Source organism: Diabrotica undecimpunctata, chromosome 8 (assembly GCF_040954645.1).
Source record: "Diabrotica undecimpunctata isolate CICGRU chromosome 8, icDiaUnde3, whole genome shotgun sequence".
In the NCBI taxonomy this organism is placed as follows: Eukaryota; Metazoa; Arthropoda; class Insecta; order Coleoptera; family Chrysomelidae; genus Diabrotica; species Diabrotica undecimpunctata.
Window position 1 is genome coordinate 110,271,883 of NC_092810.1, and position 19,841 is coordinate 110,291,723.

Below are 19,841 nucleotides of genomic sequence, written 5' to 3' on the forward strand. Positions count from 1 at the left end.
ATTATTACACTTTCGTGCCATTTTGTTGGTATTTTCTCTTCGTTCCATATAAGGGTTATTAGTTTGTGTCTTTCTCTATGTGGAGTTTTTTCTCAGTACTTAAGGAATTCAGCCAGTATATTGTCAGAGCCTGGAGCTTTTCCGTTTTTCAATTTGTTAATACTTGCAATAATTCATCTATTTTGGGATCCTCTACCGGTAGGTCCACCCCAAAATATATATTTTCTCCATGTTATTCCTCTTGATGTATGTTTAGTAAAGTCTTGAAATATTCTTGCCCCTGGGGCTTCTTACATCCAGCACATTACTTCCATGTCTAGCATCGATAATTACGTGGTCAATTTGGTTCCGCGTGGAGTGGTCATTAGAGAGCCAAGTCTGTTTATGAATGTTTTTATGTTGGAGCATAGTAGACTTTACAAGCATATTGTTAGCCGATGCTAGCTCTACGAGCCTTTGTCCATTGTCGTTTGATATCGTGGAGGCTATGCTGTCCTATTGTCGGTCTTAGGTTAGGTTCTTTGCCAATTTTTACATTGAAGTCTCCACAGATTATCTGCATGTCTTGTTTGGGGACTTTCTCAAGCGTTCTTTCGAGTTGTTCAGAGAAGTAATCTTTAATATGTTCGTATTTATCTTCTGTCGGAGCATGTGCGGATATAATTGAGATATTGTACCATTCCACAAGTGGCATATGTTTTTTTTTGTTGTTTGAACGTTCGATTTGAAGCTTTTCCACTATAAATTTAGTTTAAATAAAATACACTTTGAATAATATTCTAACCATATTATAGTGTGCATACTAGAAATAGATTTATCACTAGTATCTATCTAAAATTTTCAGGTGTGAGGGGGAGGTAGGTAAGTGGGAGGAGTTGGTGTTTGATAGTTGATGAGGTAATAAATAAAACAACATATAATAAAAGTCAATATGACTAAGGGAAGAATGTAGTCGGCCCTTTTGTTTATTTAATTGAAAATATAAAGTGATAGACACAAATAATATAATATAATCGGTTCCATACAAATCTAGAAATTTTGTTTATAATGCTCATATATAATACAAATATGTTTGCACAAGTTACAAACACTACGTCATTTTTTAATTATAGAGATTGAACAAGGCACGCAAAAATAGTTTAGAAAAACTTCTTTTTTTAAAAATTTATAAGAACGTTATAGCTAGACATTTAAATTTCTCAAAATCAACTAAAATACGATTTTTAATTTTTAATAACTTATCTACAAACAAAAATCTCCTGCCTGCAAGAGAAAAATAACAACAATAATTAATCAAAGTTCAGTAATTTTAGTTCACTACTTAGTTTACCCCTAAAGTTGTGTTCGGTGTAATATCCCTAAGAATATTTCATCAAATTTAATTTAAATCCCATAGTTTAAGGATTCAGTCCGTGTTTTTAAACTTAATAACAATACCTCAAATCAAACTCTTCAAATGTGGGATTAAAAGTATTCAATTTTCATTGGTAATAGCTGTAATACAATCAATATCATCTAAAAAAACACTGGTAGAGTCTCTTACTACCTAAACATTTTTAATGGAAAGGTATTTTTCTTCTTTCCAGCAGTGAATTTGGTAAATGCTTGTTCTACTACTAGTCTAGACTTTTGCCTGTAATAAGCTTCTCGTCTTGAGTACTCTTTTGGTCTTCCATTTTTGGCATTTTAATATCGTAAAAAATATATTTTATACAATTTATAAAAAAAAAACAAAGAGACTGTAACATCCAAATCATAAAAAAGTCGACTTCATTTCGACAACAATCAGTACCTTTAGCAAATAAATAAGTCCTGATATTTGATTTCACAAGTTGGCTGTTTACCTACGGACCTGATACTACAAACAGAATAGGTATAGTATTCACTGATATTGATACAGTAAGCAAAGCGATAGTGTAAAGACCTATACATTTAAATATGTTTAATGAACTGAAACCATTTAGAATAAATTTCTTTTTGCTGAAAATTGTGTCAATTAAGGTCATTCTGATTTTATACAATTCATGCTGTTGATACAAAATTTAAAGCGAACAATTCCAATAAACACATTGTTAAAGATACTGTCTTGAATATAAATGGCCAAAAAGAAGTTAGAAATAAATTTTTTAATGATGACTCACTCACCAATCAGTTCAAACAGATAAAAGAAATAACTAAAAGTACTTCGTTTAGTTCTGCAATTGTTTAAGCTCAGATGCAAGAGCTTCAAAAGCCGACTTATGAAATCACTTCCAATGTGTTACCAGCACAAACAGTCACTTTTCAAACTACTCCAGAACAAAATGCGATTACTGAAACTGTAATATCTGCATCTCCTGTACTTCTTAACATTTCTTTTCTATAAATATTGCAAGAATCCAATACTTTGGTTTCAAGTCAAGCTCTACATACACAAAATGTTTTACTTTCTGCTCCGATTCTGACAACTGTCAATTTGTCTCCATTAGATTGAAAACTTAACTCCAGTACCGCCTTCTTGCGGTGTGCCCGAGGAATTGGCAAACATACCTTCCCCAACTTGTATCCAAATTCAAGGTATCTCTCAACCTAAAACTTTATGGCATTCGTATGGCAGTTTTCCAATTGAAGTTTCATTTGGACAGGTTCTGGCGCCAATTGCATCTCTAACCCTGTTTCAAGTAGTTACGGTCGATACACAGTAGCTCAGTAGGAACAATGGCTTTACGTGCCGTCAGTGAACGGCTCGTATCACTTTTAGAAATGAAAACGTCGTTGTTGGTGCTGAGACTCGAACTTGTGCTCTCTGGTTTAGAATGCCAATGTAGTGCCTCTGAGGTACGGTCGTCAACACATGAAAATATGACAGATTTTAACATCTAGCCATTTTAGCGTTATTTAGTTTATTAAGTTAGTGTTTATTAAGTTAGGATAAACATTTTCCTATGATAAGCCAATAAAATATATTTAGAAGCAAAAAAAAAGTATATGAGCCAACATTATAAATTTCAGAAAATCTTGGCGGGACATACAAAAGGGACAAGAAAATTATAAAAAAATTGTGAGTCTGAGACATATATTCCTGTATTACAGCATAAGTTTATAAACAAATATTTAAATTTTTAAGATAATAATCGTAATGTAGGAATAGCGGTATTATTGTACCATTACATAAAAAAGGAAATCAGTTAGAATGTGGAAACTACCGTGGAATCATGCTGCTGAATGCAGCATTCAAAATAATGTCCAATGTCATTTATGAAAGACTTAGACCACACGCTGAAGAAATAGTTGGCAAATACCAAAGTGGCTTCTGTAGACAGAAGTCAATAATAGACCAGATATTTGTTCTGCGACAGATCCTCGAAAAAACAAGTGAATATAACATCGACACACATCATCTCTTCATAGACTTTGAAAGCGCATATGACAATATAAACCGAGAATTTTTAATAAAAGCAATGAACGAATTTAATATACCAACACAACTAATAGAACTGATAAAAGAATCTCTAAAAGTAGAAAGTAGAATCCGGATACAAAATGAATTAACGGAAACAATAGATGTGAAAAAGGGACTACGCCAGGGAGACGCTCTATCATGCATCTTGTTCAACATCGTACTCGAGAAAATACTGAGGGACACAACAGTCAATACACGAGGAATAATCATTAATAAAAGCGTGCAAATACTAGCATTTGCAGATGATGTTGACATAATCGCAAGATCAAGAAGAGAAATGATAGAGGCATACAACCAAATAGAATGAGCTGCACAAAATAGTGGTCTTAAAATCAATCAGACCAAAACAAAATATATGCAGGTAAGTAAAAACGCCGAAATAAGGCAGCCACAAAATATAACAATAGGAGAATACAACATAGAGGGTGTAAAAAACTTTATATACTTGGGATCCCTAGTCACGTCTGATAATAACGTTACGGAGGAAGTGAAGAGGCGAATATTTATTGCAAATAAATGTTACCATGGCTTAATTAGACACCTTAGATCAGATAACGTCGCAAGAAAGACAAAATGCCAAATATATAAAACCGTAATAAGACCGGTACTCACATATGGCTCAGAAACCTGGACACTCACTAAAAGAGAGGAAACGTTGTTAGCCACCTTCGAAAGAAAAATCTTGCGACACATATATAAGGGCACAAAAGAAAACGGAATATGGCGAAGATGATACAAAGACCGAAACTGAGATACTCAGAACAAATAGAAAATGATATAGCAACCTTTAAAATAAAAAACTGGAGAAAAAAGCACGAAACAGATCAGAATGGAGAAGAATCCTGGAACAGGCCAAGGCCCAAAAAGGGTTGTCGAGCCAGTGATGATGATGATGAATCGTAATGTAGCGGTTAACTGAATTTAGAAGTCAGTCTACTTTGAATGGCGACTAATGCAATGTATTAGACCAGTAAAAAACTCTAGAAAACCTTATCGACAAATATAATAACTCAATTACTTGTTCTTAAGAAACCGTCATCCTAATTTGATTTTGAGTCATTTCTGGAATATCTGGAAAACTACGTCATTACGTTTACTTCCTATGTAACTATAAAAATGGCCATTCGTTTGTATTTTTTGGTCTGTTCCGATAATACCGTGAAAATTACATTATACAATTTGTAAAGTTTGGATTACTACTAAAATAAGCTAATAATTTAAAAGTAAGTAATGCAAAGGAGTCAGGAAGAGTTTGATTTGTATTCCGTTGCAACCATACGATCTAAAGAGAAATATTTGTTCAATTTTTTAAATTATTTGATTATTGGCTGCGTTTTCATTAACATTACCAATTTTTGTAAAAAAACTACGTTAATATAAATTGTGCATCTTAAAAATTGTTGATTACATTCAACAGCAATGTATATGGGCACAATGTTATATTTATTAAAGCTTAGTAAAGCATCTAGTTGCTTTAGTTATGACGTAAGTACTGAAATTTGATTTAAATTACGAATAATGTACAGTCTACAAATATGACAAGGTCTCGCTTATCCTCTGGTTTACTCTTTTACTTTGTGCTTTCCTGATTCAGCGAATAACTTGAAAACCTTTTCTACTTTTAAACTATGGCGCTTTAATAAGCACCAGTGTTACATCACTTATGTGTATATTTTTCGTAAATGTTTCAAGAAGTAGATTTAATGATAGAAATAAAATAAATTAATTAATTTACACAGTTTCAGGAAACAATTTACACATTTTTAGCAAAAGCAACGCCTAACAATTAACTTTTCAAAAAACTAAAAAAAGTAAAATCTACTCTTTCACCATAAGAACTAGTAGAAATTGCTTCAACTTTAAGAGAAAATAACCTACACGAGTTAATGTTCATACTTTGAAACTGTCAAATGTCGGTAAGGATTTGATCTTCAACACCGGCCGATGCGTATATAATGTACATAAAAGTCACGTTCTACGTCAAATTTCACATAAATGGTCATAAAATATTTAGTTCCATGTCAAATTTATTCACAAACAATAAAATTTCATATAACTAACGAGATTTTTTACAACCTTTCTTGGTGCAAACTCAAAGTAATATAAGTAAAAGTGTGAAGTATATATTATGGCACTATGGCAGTATAAGGGTCGCTTTGGCTAGATAAATTGTATATTATTCCAATCTGTCGAAATGAATTTAGTACTTAACAGTCATTAGACCAGGAGATTCATTCAGTATGTTTATATTCAATATAGTTATGGGTGGATGAGGTTAAATATATATGGGAATGAATGAAATTAGATTGAGGATAGAAGTGTAGGATAAAAGAAATATTCTACTCTTCCTTTATTCTAGAGAATATTAAAGTTTTTGATTTATAAACTTATCGGAAAATCGGAAAATATCTGTTTTAAGAACCAAAAACATAATTATTTTACTTATATCATAGATTAATTTCATGAAACCATCCAAAGTTTTAAGACCCAAACACGTAATAAGTACCTTTCTGCCATGGAAATATACATTTATGTACGCTATACCTTTATATTATTTCCTGAAAACTGTTCCTTACAAGACTTACAAATAAAAATCAAAGTATACCTATATATATATATATATATATATATATAAAAAAAATAGTAGTGTAGTTGGTCATCAAGATTGCTGCTTTAGCTAATGAAACATTAAATTTGCAAGTATATAAAAATTAAATCATGTCCCAAGATGTTAAAAATCGTTGGTTATTTCCAATGTATATTGACATATTAAGTGCAAAATGTATGTAAATTATATAACATTACAAAGTCGGTAAAATTCTACCCTCGTACGTCGTACAAATTTTAATCTAAATCATAAAAATGTCGATTTATTCATTCTTTTAAAGGAAAATACAGTCGTCGTACTAGTGACTTCCAGTTTTCTTATTAATACTTTTATGTATTTGTGTTCCATTTTCCCCATCTTAAATCACTTGTTTCTCTCTATGATTCTTTATTATTTCACTAATACCTCTACTCTCCCTAATGACAGACGCCGCTATTTTTGAACATAATGTCTTCAAATAAGTAAAAAGAAATAAGAATAAGACTTACCAACAATCAACACCCTAATACGGTTTTTATAATTTCAGCATTTAGTCTACCATGTACCTTAAGACCTGAACATACATAGCAAATTATAGTGTATGCGAAACCGGTCGTTGATGGTAGAATAGATTAATTGTGATTTAGTCTTATTCTAATTTCTTTGTATCTATTTGAAATGGAGTCACACGGGCAACATATTCAAGATTTGAATAATGTCTTCAGTGTTGAAAAGCTATTGAAAATTAAAAGACTGCAACATTTAGTAAATTTAGATAAAATTTTGCAAGTATATTTCTACAGTTCTCTCGATTATATGGAATCAAAATTTTAAAATCGATGAGATTTCTATTTAGGAAGATCGATATTAAACGCAAAATTTTAATATTTCTTCACTTTGTACTGCAAATCTATATAACTTTGTATTTAATATAACGATTCTTCTTTTTCTTCTTCTTAACCTTCTATCGTCTATTGGATATAGGCCTCTCTCCCAACTCCTTCAATCGGTCTCTATCCTGAGCAACATATTTCCAATTTGTTTCGGCTATTCTGTTTATATTTTCTACCCATCTCATCTGTGGTCTTCCTCTTGATCGTCTACCTTGGTAAGGTCTCTAATATTGTGTTGTGACGTTCCAACGTTGGTTTTTTTGTCTAGCAGTCTGACTTGTGAAGCTTCAATAACGATTATACCATACACATATTCCAAATACATATACCGGGTGGAACAAATACTTAATTTTGCTTAATTTTTTCAATAGAAATAGTTTTCGTTTTAGTAAAAAATATCTAGCAATATCTATATAGAAACGTCCCAGAAATATTTTCCATTTAACTGTGAGTTCCAGAAATAGAAAACAATAATTTATTATATATTATATGTTTAAATTAAACTTAAATTAAAAAAAGGTCATTTAAGATAACTTTTTCTGCTGTATATTTATACATTGTTAGGTCCTTCTTCAGAAGCAATTTTTTATAATTGTTTGATATGTTCCTATCTTCTTTTAATAGGTTTTTTGTATTTATTCCCTTTCTATCAATTTTGTAGCTTGGTTTTTCCAGATTTTTTTAGATATGTTCTATTTACAATAATGTTTTAGTAATTATTTTAATTTTTCAACTTGTTAAATATTTGTAATACTTTAGCTGTACGCCTACTAAGTTGTTATTAGATTTGTTCTGCAGAACCTACTTTTTCCTAGCTCCCCTTTTCCCCCGAATTTACCCGAAGCGCTCGAAACCATCTCCCCTTGATGGTTCTTAGTTTTTTCATTTTGGTTGTTTCCATAATTCTTTATATTGTTTATATTTGGGTTTCAATTCTGTGGCGTACTTGAGTATTAGTTTTAGGTATGTTTGAACTATTCTGCTACCCTTTGTACTTAACATTTTGTTTTTTATGTCTGACGGTTGGTGTGTGTGTAGGCTTGTTGACCAACAAAAATAGTTATAGCCAACGGTCGGGCCGACCGATTTCGTTGTACAACCGCGAATTCCCGACAGCCGACTTCTCCATACCCAACCTGTCGAGTCGGGACATGACAACTATTTTTGTAGGCCAACAAGCCTACGCACACACACCAACTGTCGGGCTCAATTTTGTCTGACTTAGCGTTGTCGGTCACGATAGTTGGGTGATCTTTACCGTTTTATCTTTACCGTTTAAGTGAAGTTGATTGTTTAATGTGCGTTCACCATTAGGTGAAACCAATGAGGGGGCAAAAAATGTAAACAATGCTTGAACTTTCGCTTGTTTCACGTGATATTTACATGGAATTTTTTTACAAGAGTGTTTTTAACGTTTAAAGTAAGATAATTCCTGGCCGAAAAATAATCATTTTTTACTTATGAGTATATTTTTAAATCATAATTAGATACGACACAGCAGTTTTTATAATATATTATATTGTTTTGTTTTAATCTGAATCTTAGATTATATGGAGTTGGACATCTAGGTTATTTAATAGAACTCTGTACACTAACCATATAGATTCTACTATAAGATTGACGTATATTCATTCTATATTATGTGTTGACGTTTAATAACTTTGATGATTTGGTCCACGAAAATGTTTAGTATAATAGGAGTAAGAATATTTTCTTATGGTATACCCGTATTAATTTACACTTTATCAAATAGTCGTTCTTCTTCAGATAGTTCACTTAAAAAAAATGTTATTTTTGGAGCTACTATTGAATATTTTCAATTACTTTTAAATTTCTTTTAAATTTCTACATTTCGCATATACATGCAATCTTTAAGACCAAATTTTACGCTACTCTGTACAATATTTTTTTTAAAGGTTTTAAAGTAAGCTTAGAAATCTGGTGGTTGAAACAATTTCAAATAGATCGCTTATATCAAACGTTAATAGGAAAGGTAAAAAATATTTTCTTTGTATAATTACTTGGACTTTCTTTATAACCTCGTAGGTAATACGTAAAAGTTTACATATAAATGTAAAATTGCATACCTTAAAGATCTATATGAGAAAAACCGTTAATAGTATTCTATGTTTGACCGTACAGACTGAGTCATGAAAAACTTTATACATATGGCAAAAGAGATTTTAGCATTTTACAGTGTATATTTACAACAATAGCTTGGAGCTGAAGTTTATGGAGTTGGTAGAACTTCTTTTTTATCTTTCACAGCCTCTACAACCAATCTATTCATTTTATCACATAGAGGTTGGCTTTAAACAATGAGGCGGTGTGAAATCAGTGTTGGTAATAGAGCAACAATAGGTATTAATCAATAAACAATAAAAAAAATACTAAATATGTACAGTTGTTTGCAAATATTTGCAAAACTGTTATGTTCAATAAAACAGCATAGAACATAAAACTATTTTTAATTTCCAAAATAATAAACAACTTGACATATTCCTCTGAAACAATAGCTTCCTCCGAGTAATTTGAAAGTAACTATTTTGTATTCCAACAATCCATATACACCATAATACAAAGAAGTTTTTATTACGCTTCACCTGACTAAATATCGGTGTACAATAGCGGTGACTTCCTCAATAATCAATTTTGTTATTTGAAGACGGTTAATTACCGAAATTAATAATAAAGTGTTATTTGGATTATATTGGAATTGAGCTTAATATTGTGATATTATTTCAAGTATTTCAGTATTCAAATTTATATGCAACTGCGCATGGCACTATAAAAACATTAAAAAACATATAGGAACAACATAAATCGAAGTTTTTGTCCTGTAATAACTATTTTATTGAAATAAACAATGTCACTGTAAGAATGAACACATATCCGTTAAGTTCACAGCAAATTGCTAAGATTTGAAACTTATGTAGAACCCCAACAAGATATTTCTCCGTTCGTTCTTGTTTCAAATATAGGTAACAATTTTGCCAAATCTTCTGTGTTCTGAGTCTTTCACAGCGAATCGTGCAAGCCCAAGCCTCTACAATCTAGTATGTTTTTAAGCCAGGAGCGTCGTCTTCGCCCTGGTACATGTTTTCCCATAATGTTACTCTAGGTATACTTGACAAACATCTAAAAATAAAGTTGGTATACCTTTTTAAATTTTCTGAAAATGATATAGGGTAGGAACAAGTAGTAATCAATTTTATTTTCTACTTTTTTTCAACAATCTTTTTATTTTTTTCGTACTGCTTTGGTTATTATATAATTCCGTTTCCAAATGTTTCCATTTTACGCATTTGCGAAAAATAATTCTATAAAACCGGGAACAAATAACATACTTACTGTAATATAGGTACAGTTTTGCTTTTACTTACAGAACAAAGATTACTTGTATAAAAAGAAAGAAAAACTACAAAATGACGATGAAATATTTAATTGCAAGGTCTCAAAACTGTTCTACTAAAAGCAAAACAACTTCTGAACGGATGAACATCCGGAAATACAATTTTCACTTTAGGTTTATGTTGCGATATACGCAACTGAGAGGAATTGAGCATTTAGCGGAATTTTATTTAGTAGTGTGTTAAGTAAATAATACCTTACTACTTACGTCACTAAGTAAGGTCGTTTTCATCGTCTTTACTCCAAACCACCACAGCACCTCGGACGAGTATCGATATTACAGTAAGTTCACGCTCTTACCACAGCGCCATTGAGGCGTTGATGTCACTTTTATAATTGATTGGTGTTTGATATGCTTATTTGATACATTTCAAACAATACAGGCACCTTTCTTTTGAGAAATGTCATAAAATATTTCAGATGTTTCGGATCAGATAGCAACAAATCATTTGAGATATGCAACAATTTTCTGCCAGGTTAATTATATTTAACGACAGAACACCTGTTCCATTAGCGTGACTATTGTAGTACATTAGTACAGTAGATGCGATATAGAGCAGGTAAAGGAATAAAGGGGACGTACCGCATTAATCAATGAGTTTAGGTTTTAGTGGAGATATAATCTATACACAGTAAAAAACAGTAACATTGTGAGTAAAAGTACAGCAAGGCTTCTATGACAAAACAAGTCATTTTCCCATGTAAATTTCCATAAGAAATTTCAAGGTCTCGAACAGGTCTCGAAAAGTAAGTTGACACAACTCAAACAAGAACAAATAGTTCAAGAAGATTTATTTGAGACCTGATCAAGACCTGTTCGAGACCTATTCGAGACCTGTTCGAGACCTATTCGAGACCTGTTCGAGACCTAATCAAGACCTGTTCGAGACCTGATCAAGAGCTGTTTTAGACCCCATCAAGACCTGTTCGAGACCTTTTTTAGACTTGTTCGAGATCTGATCAAGACCTGTTTTAGACCTGATCAAGACCTGTTCGAGACCTTGCACGTTGTTGTACGTTGAGCCGTTTAGACGTTACAAGCTTAGTGTCCTTTTGGCTATACGTTGCCATGTTTTTTTCTGTGTCTACGTATACGTTGGCCCCTCCCCTTTCCTCTTACGTTACGATCCAAATGACCTATTTTGTGCTAGAAGCCGTGCTGCCCTTTTACTATTATAGTTACCGTCTTAGCGTTTTGAAGGCTGTAAGGTTTTGTATCAAACGACTCTATTCTGTATAAGTGAGGATGGCATACTACAATCGCTTACCACTATATAATGCGGCAAATTAAACTATATAACAAATTCGGCCATTTGACTGTTAATTTATTATTATTTTTTTAAAAGTTCTAATAATATTAAATAAGCAAATATTTTAAATAATATATAATCACAAAAAGTAAATATTATTGTTTTATACAACTCACGTAACCTATTATTATCATAAGAATTATCAAAATATGTAAAAATTAATGACAACCACATAATGGGACAGTATGAAGTAACCGGTAAAAACCACACAAGGTAAGACAATTAGGCTATAAAAACAATACAGCTAGACACTCTAATAAACGTCAGACTACATTATATAATTAGTTTCTTGTCAAATTGAGTGAATCCCTGTATTATTTCAATAAAATTGCGCCTGGTGTTTCTACAAATTAAAAAATTTGAGAGTTGGTGACTAAAAATTATTGCCGCAATAACACAATCTTTGAAGTGGCGGATAAAATTAATATTCCCAAAACTACAGTGTTGAAGATAATTAAGCATTATGAGAAAACATTAAGAATCTTAGATAAAAAGGTAAAAGCCCGGGTTGTCCAAAACTAGGTTTTTATAGGAACCGGAGAATCTCAATAAAACTTTGCAAAAAAGGTCAACGACATACTGTAAAGCAAGTAACAGCTAAATGTAATCATAAAACTGAATTAAATCTATTTCGAGAATACTGTCGCAAGTGGAAACATAAATCTAGATTGAAGGTTGAACTACAGGTAATAAAAAAATATACACGTTTTTTAATATATTTTAACATATTTTTTTAGAAAAATAAAAGCCACTGTTAAATTAAAACAAAAGCAAGCTAAGCTCATTTGGGCAAAATTTAAACTGTCTTGGTCGGTAGAAGATTATTTCCGAGTGATATTTAGTAAGAAACCAAAATTTGACATACGGGTTGAAGATTACCGCAAAACCAGTTATTCGCACTAAGCAGGAGCATTTTCAAGAAGACTGTTTGAAACGGACCGTAAAATTGCCTAAATGAGTGATGATTTGGAGTTGTATGGCAGTTTCAGGGTTAGAATATTTTTAATTTATTGAGGGTACCGGAAATGCTGTAAAATATCAACAAATACCTCAAAATAGCCTACTATCAAGTATAGTAAAATTAAATGCTGGCGAGAATTATATTTTTAGCAGAACGAAACGATCTGTCAGACGACCAGAACCACAAACAACTGGTTTGGAAACCAGAATATAAATGTCCTTTATTGGCCTACTAACAGTCCTGACCTACATTTTATTGAAACAGTATAGCATAAAATGACACTAACGAATAACGCACAACGGATATTACACGAACTTAAAGCCAAAATACAGCAGATTTGCAATTAATTGACCTCTAAACAGTGCAGATCCTTAGTCGAGTAAATGCTCAACCGAATCTGAGCTACCATAAAGTCGAAGGGTCATGCTACTTTGTTTTAAAAATAAATATGGGTTCTGTGCTCCAATATTTAGTTGCCAACAAAATAAACATTCTTTATTAATTAGTTCGGTTAGAGTAAGTGTATTTTGTTTTGTGTTGCTGATTGAACTTATATTATTAGTAGATACTTGACTAATTACATAGTAACACATTGACAAATATGATTAAAAAAATAAACTGTCAACTGAAATCTGAATTTTGCATGTATTTAAGTTTGTCCCAATACATAGTTGTTAAGGATTCTATTTGTCACTGACACTTAAAACAATATATATTATAGTAATATACTTTAAATAATTGATCCGCATAATTGGAATTAGAATAGATGAATTTTCACTAATAATTGCTCAAAGCGGGATATAACGGCGTCCACCCAAGTTAACATGGTGACGACTAGACGACAATCTCTCCGTTCGACTCGCGGAGATAAGAATACGGCCGAGGCAAGAAGGCCCTGCCTGTCGTAAGAGGCTTCTAATGGATAGGAATCGAGAGGTGGAGAGGTTTGTAGAAACGCACTCAAGACGTTTAGGCGTCACGATCACCGGTCTACATTCCTAGTATCCGAGACTAGACTCTCGGTGACCACCCTACTCTCATTCTAAGAGAACCAGGCGAGGTTGAACGAGCTGGCCCCGTACACACCTCTTTTGGCCTTACACCACCAATCGTGGTGTCGGTGTCCCGCCACGTATCCGCCTGGAGATTTAAGAGAGGTAGAGGAGAGATCCTCGGCGGCGACCTGTCTACGTGCGAGGTGGAAATTCCTCTGCCTGTGTCATCTGGTCACCAGTGGAGGCGCTAACGGTCGTATGCCGAAAGGCCAGGTAGACCAGGGTCCTGCCAAATTTTATTTGGAGGGCACAAAACTATAGCAATGGACGACAATCTACAAAGCGATACTGCCCCGCTTAAAACAGGACAGATAGTCACCTAAGCAGGTCCCACAGTACCATCCTATACTATTTTGATAAAGTTTTACGACCATTTTCCTCCCTTGCGATAAAAAATGCGCATTTAGTAAATAAGTGAGTATATTATTTTCAAAAGCCAAAGGATCTATTGAGTTGTTGTGCATTAATAACGTAACTGAATTTTAAGAGTAAATCACTACACCGATCAGTAAATTTCACAAAAAAAAATGGGTATAATCTCAAATAAATAAGTTTTTACGTTTGTATTTGTATCCACAATTTGTTTAAATAATTATTACAAATTTTAAATATCACCAACTCCATAAACTTTTGTCTCAAATATTAAAGTACTAGTACAATGATTTCCAAAAGTAAATTTTATTATTAGATATGTTCCCTACAATTACAAAATTTATACAATTCTTAAGGAAGTTTATTTGTGCGACCAATTTCATCATCAAATTCTTCTTGCTGAATCCTTTCATTTGCAAGAATTGTCAAAAATTTGGAAATTTCTAACTTGCGAGTTGAAATGATGTTCTTTTCTTGTTTTAGTTGTACATATTTAGGCTTAGAATGATAGTGAAACAATTTATAGATTTGTACACTAATTGACGATTATTCAAACCATTTGACACATTTAAAATTTTCTTAGATTATATCATGGAATGACATAAACAGAAATAAACACAAATAAGCAAAAAAAAACAATGAAAACCTACCATGAACTTTGAAAGAGAATGAAAAACGAAATCATTACAAGACAAAACAGAATAAGAACTTCTTTGGAAAATTCATATTATTTTTATTTAATAATTTGTGGATTTTGAAATATATTCCAAAATAATTTGAAAATTAACCATCTTGAATAATTTTCGTTTTAAAAAATGTTAAAATAATACCAAAAATATGTTTATATGTATACAATTATGTCACAGATTTTTTAAATTTTAATGTAAGTTACCGATGATCTTATTTTTGTAATATCTTATATAGAGGCTAGGTTTGGAATACGCCATATAAACGCAGAAAGAATTCTTAAGTAAAATAAATGAGCGGTGTATGGTGCTCATGTCTAAGAGACATACTATGGATGTATAAAAATTTCACCAAAATAATCAGTACCAAAAATTAAGATATGTTCTTTCCATTTTAAATAAACATCCAAGTGCAAGCCAAGGTACTTAGCTGTATTGTAGCATGGAATCACTTTGCTGTTTATTACTATATTTATCTTCTCATTTTTGAAATACATCCATTTCTCGATAACTTCGCACCCATACCAGTATGACATATTCCATCAGTCTTTTGGTAGGAGTCATTACCAGATCAGTACTCCGGTTCCCTGTCTTGGTTTACAGCGTTTTATATATTTGTCGGTGTTCCATCTCCAGCTCCTATCAACAGTAGTGGTGATGAAGAGAAATGGCAAGCCAGCGGAAAGCGCTAGCGGTGCCATCGTTATAACCCCTTCTTATATAACGTCAAGTGTTCAAAAATCAGTTGGTGGTTATCGTTCACGCACAAGATAAATTGTAGAGAAACACCACTTCACAATGAACGAGTTGCTATCTGGTGTGCTGACGATAAAGACATCGGTACTTATTTTGTTAAATAACAATACCAACGTGCAGTTTTTTTAATTAAGAACATATTTATTTATCTTTTAGGACACGTTTTTAAAACTTTTGCCTCATACCACATTCGTAGGTACACAGGCAATAGTTTAAGTAGAATGGCATACTTAGCCTAACATTTACACGTCCAATATATTTATTTTACAAAAATAAAAAAAACACATTTCTTCCAAGACAGACATCATGTAGTTTTCTCACTTACTAAATCTAACAATGCCTGGTTCTTTCATTAGGAGTATGCTGAAGAAATACCTATGTAATGCAGAATATTGGAAAATAATACAGTAGTAGTCAGTTCACAAGGAGATGGAAACTACATAACCGAGGTCATACTTGACTTTCTGCCATTAAATATTATGAATGTAGAATGAGGCGAAGGTAGGAGCACACAGAAGGCGGATAAGATACCAGAAAGCAGGGCTAAAGGAGACCAGGATCTGAAGAGATCTGAAGAGATAAACAATCATCCAGAGTTGTAAATGATTCTAGATGGAAATGGAGTCGAATATAAATAATCTCATAATGGCAGATCAAAGCTGGTATACCGATGGCTTTAAAACCGATGAGGGAGTTGGAGCTGGTATACGGAGGGAAAACAAGGCTAAGACCTAATAAAAACCTAGATAATCACTTCACTATCTTTCAAGGATACATTTATGCTATGGAGATGTGCTTGTAGGAATTAATAAAGAGGAACTACGGGGACAAATCTATAAAAGATTATATCGGTTATACAGGCGGCATTAAAGGCACTGGAATCGAATTAAATTGAGTCCAAGTTAGTTTGAAACTGCCTTCAGAATTTAATTTGGATCCAAAAAAGTAACAAAGTAAGTTAACTCTGGATACCTGGACATATTGGTATTAAGAGAGGCAAAAGAAACATTCATAGGCCCATAAACGGTCATTCGAATAGCAAGAAGCACAGCCAAAAGAACGATAAAAGGATTTATATATGAACGAGATACAAAGATCTACTAGATATAAATATAAATGAGCTATAAAGGATCGTAGGTATCCTAACAGGATACTGTTGCCTCAAGGGGCGTATGAATAAAATCGAACTGACAGAAAGTGTGGATTGCAAATTTTGTCAGGTTGGAAAAGGCTGGGCCGAAAAAATAACTTTAACCTAGGAATGATCTATAATAGACCTTATAGTTTAAGTGAGGAGGTGGTTAAGCGTCTACTCATATGCAACATAATCTAACGTAATGCAGAATATTCGCCAGGTCGACAAAGAACAAAGGACAGTACTCTTTTTTCAGCAATTACCCATTGTAAATGCATCTATTCAATAGTCTGCAAAATCTTTGTAAAGCTTTTTTTACACCACGATGGTGAAAATTTTGAACAATGTCAGTTATAAAAATAATTAATAGATAATTTTTGGTACTACTTATTTTGTACAATACAGGTTTGAAGGTGCATGTTAATATGATGATTGCAGCTATTAAACTTCTTTTTGTTCATCATATGTGTCCAGTAGCCTTGTCTCATTTAATCTGCATCCGTCTTACCTTCTAATTGGGTTTATATTGTAACCCAAATGTTTTATATATTATTAAAGAACATTTTATGCACATACTAGAGTATCACTGCTCGAAAACTATGTTTTTCATAGTTTTTATTTCACCAGTTAAACATAAAACAACCAAAGAAGAGAACCAATATATTGGCAAATTAAAAATTTCCACAAAGATAACAAGAATAGACTAAAAAGTCTAATATAAATATTTATAAGCTAAAACTAAAATATACTTTGCTTTAAAATCTTACAATAACAAGTCAATTATAATAAAGTATTTTAAGAATTGTAAGTCTCGCTTTTTTACTAGAAGAAACCGTTTTGTTGTGGTGATAGACCTTTTTGAAGGTTCCAGTTATTAAAGTCAGAAAGAGCTAGCATAAGTACTTGCAATTGTGATCTTAGTTTAGCGTAGGTATATAAATATTTTGCCAATCTCTTCCAATAAATATGAAATAAGTTAATGTTTATAAACTGATGATCTAATCTTTGATTCTTTGTCGCTTCTTTATAAAAAAAATCAGTTGTATACCTATTATACTTATCAACCTATAACTCAAAACAACACCACATATTTTCCATTGCTTTTTGAGTGCAGTTCGTTGAAGATATCTAAAGCTTTGGTTTTTACACGTCTACACATGCGCACTAGACCCTTCGTTTATAGTTATCAATAAATCGTTAACTGTGTTTTTTTATCACAATATTTTATCTTGAAATACCAAAAATGTAGGTCTATAATGTTACTAGGTTTCTTTAAGTAGATTTTTATTCATTGTACAAGAAAATCGAAATAAAAATTTACATCACACGAACTATTTCACTTATAATCTTATATAAACAAAAAAATATCGATTTTGGCACTTTAGAGGAATGACAATTTTTATATAACTAGCATAGTAAGTATTATTTACAGTTAGACTACATTTTTATTAATCAATCTAACTTGGAATTGGTACCTTGCTCATATTTGATACTAGTTTTAAACAAAAGTAGAATTTATTCAGGACCAAACTAATTCATTTTTAATATTTAAAATTACGTTTTTAGATTGTATTCAAAGTACTAGAAACCCAGACTTTTACTGAGTTATATGGTATCTTAGACAGGTGCTAACTTTTGTGCTACAAAGTCTTGTTTATCAAATTTTCAAACTTTATCCACTTAAAACCATTATTTTTCTCTAAAAATAACTAAAGTATTGGACAAAATAAACAAAATTTTAGGTTTATTACTGAATTATAAACTGTATGGAAAATTCAATTCAATTCAACAATACATTTGAATTTGAATTGAATACATTTACTTTCTGCCCCAATGTATTTTAAAATTTGTAAGATATGTAAATATTTTTACAAATTTTTTTACAAAATTTATACAAAAATATTTTAATAGAAGAAACTGTTATAAAACTGTTCCAAGCAAACGTTATAAAAATTGGTAGGTGCTTCAAAATTTTAGACTTATAAATATACCGAACAAAATACCGAACATTGTTAAATAATTCATATAAAAAGTAATTCGGTTTTGCCAACTTTGTCCAACTTTGTAAGCTAAATATTTTTTATATACTTTTATAAAGTTTGGTAGAAAATTGGTACAATCAACCAAAAAACCGCAGGTAGATGCCGAATTCTCTTCAAAAAAATTCTATCACCAACAACAGTCAACAGTTTGTGAATAAATATTTGAAACAAAGAGTAAAAAAACGTGACTACCAGAAACATTTTTATAAAATCTGACAAAAAATCCAACAGCAAAAAATGTTCCCAAAACGGCACAGCATTTTTCTTATCCATAAAATATCACGCAATGGTTAATTAGACGTGACAGATCTGTACAACGAAAAGCATAGAACAAAATATAGCTTGAAATATTTAAATAGGAGAAATATGTGTACTGGAAACCTTAGGATTATAATGTTATGTGATGCCTGCATGCATTTAAAATTTTTATATTTAATAATTCTTATTTTTTAAATTGATTGGTTCAAACCGAAAAGTTTGTTACAGCAATTTTACCGACGCATTTGCCACCAAAATTCAAAACACTTTCGCTGTACAGATCTGCAACTGCCCACCGAAGCATGGCCCAAAATTGATGCTGTAAAAAATGTCTCTATTTGGTATATTGAAAACGTTTTAAACATGTTTTGTTCTCTAACTTGTCCCCTTGCGTCCGTCGACGCTCAGCCTGTACTATGTCAGCAGCTTGAAGAACATAATAGCCAGGGAGACGTTGATGAAAAGAACTACAAGGACCAACTGTTGCCGCGAGAACCAGTCCTGCAAAATACGATAGTTTTAGGGGAAGTTTTATATATTGAACAACACATAATTAATATGTATAATTAATATAAATAATTTGATATTGAACTAAAAATATTCTTCGATTTAAGTTATGGAAATTCACCAAACAATTTCTTGCATATTTATATTTTTTAACAATTTAACTGAAAAAATTAGTGATTTTTAGAATTTTCTTTAGGTAAAACCATTATGTTTTACCAAAACACTAAAAAGAATTGGTTATTCTATTGAAAACTCTTTAAAATGAGCTCGAGTCAAAGTTTTTTGGTACAATGATTTATTAATAATTAAAGACGTAAACATTTTGAAATGGAATACATTGTTAATACGTTTTGCAAAATGATCTTACAACTTTCAATATTATGTTAAAAGGAAGCATTTGTAGTGAATAATATGTGATAAAAATTT

At 31.8% G+C, this 19,841-nt stretch overlaps 1 protein-coding gene across 2 annotated transcripts in view; it reads right to left on the bottom strand.

The window, feature by feature from the left end:
- Positions 1–917: 917 nt before the first annotated feature.
- jp (junctophilin) overlaps positions 918–19,841 on the bottom strand; it is a 453,334-nt gene continuing 434,410 nt past the window's right edge. For both annotated transcript variants that reach the window (XM_072540729.1, XM_072540728.1), the window contains one exon: positions 918–19,409. In XM_072540729.1, the coding sequence (XP_072396830.1) occupies positions 19,323–19,409 (87 nt within the window). In that variant the 3' untranslated portion in view covers positions 918–19,322. The remainder of the gene's footprint in view (positions 19,410–19,841) is intronic.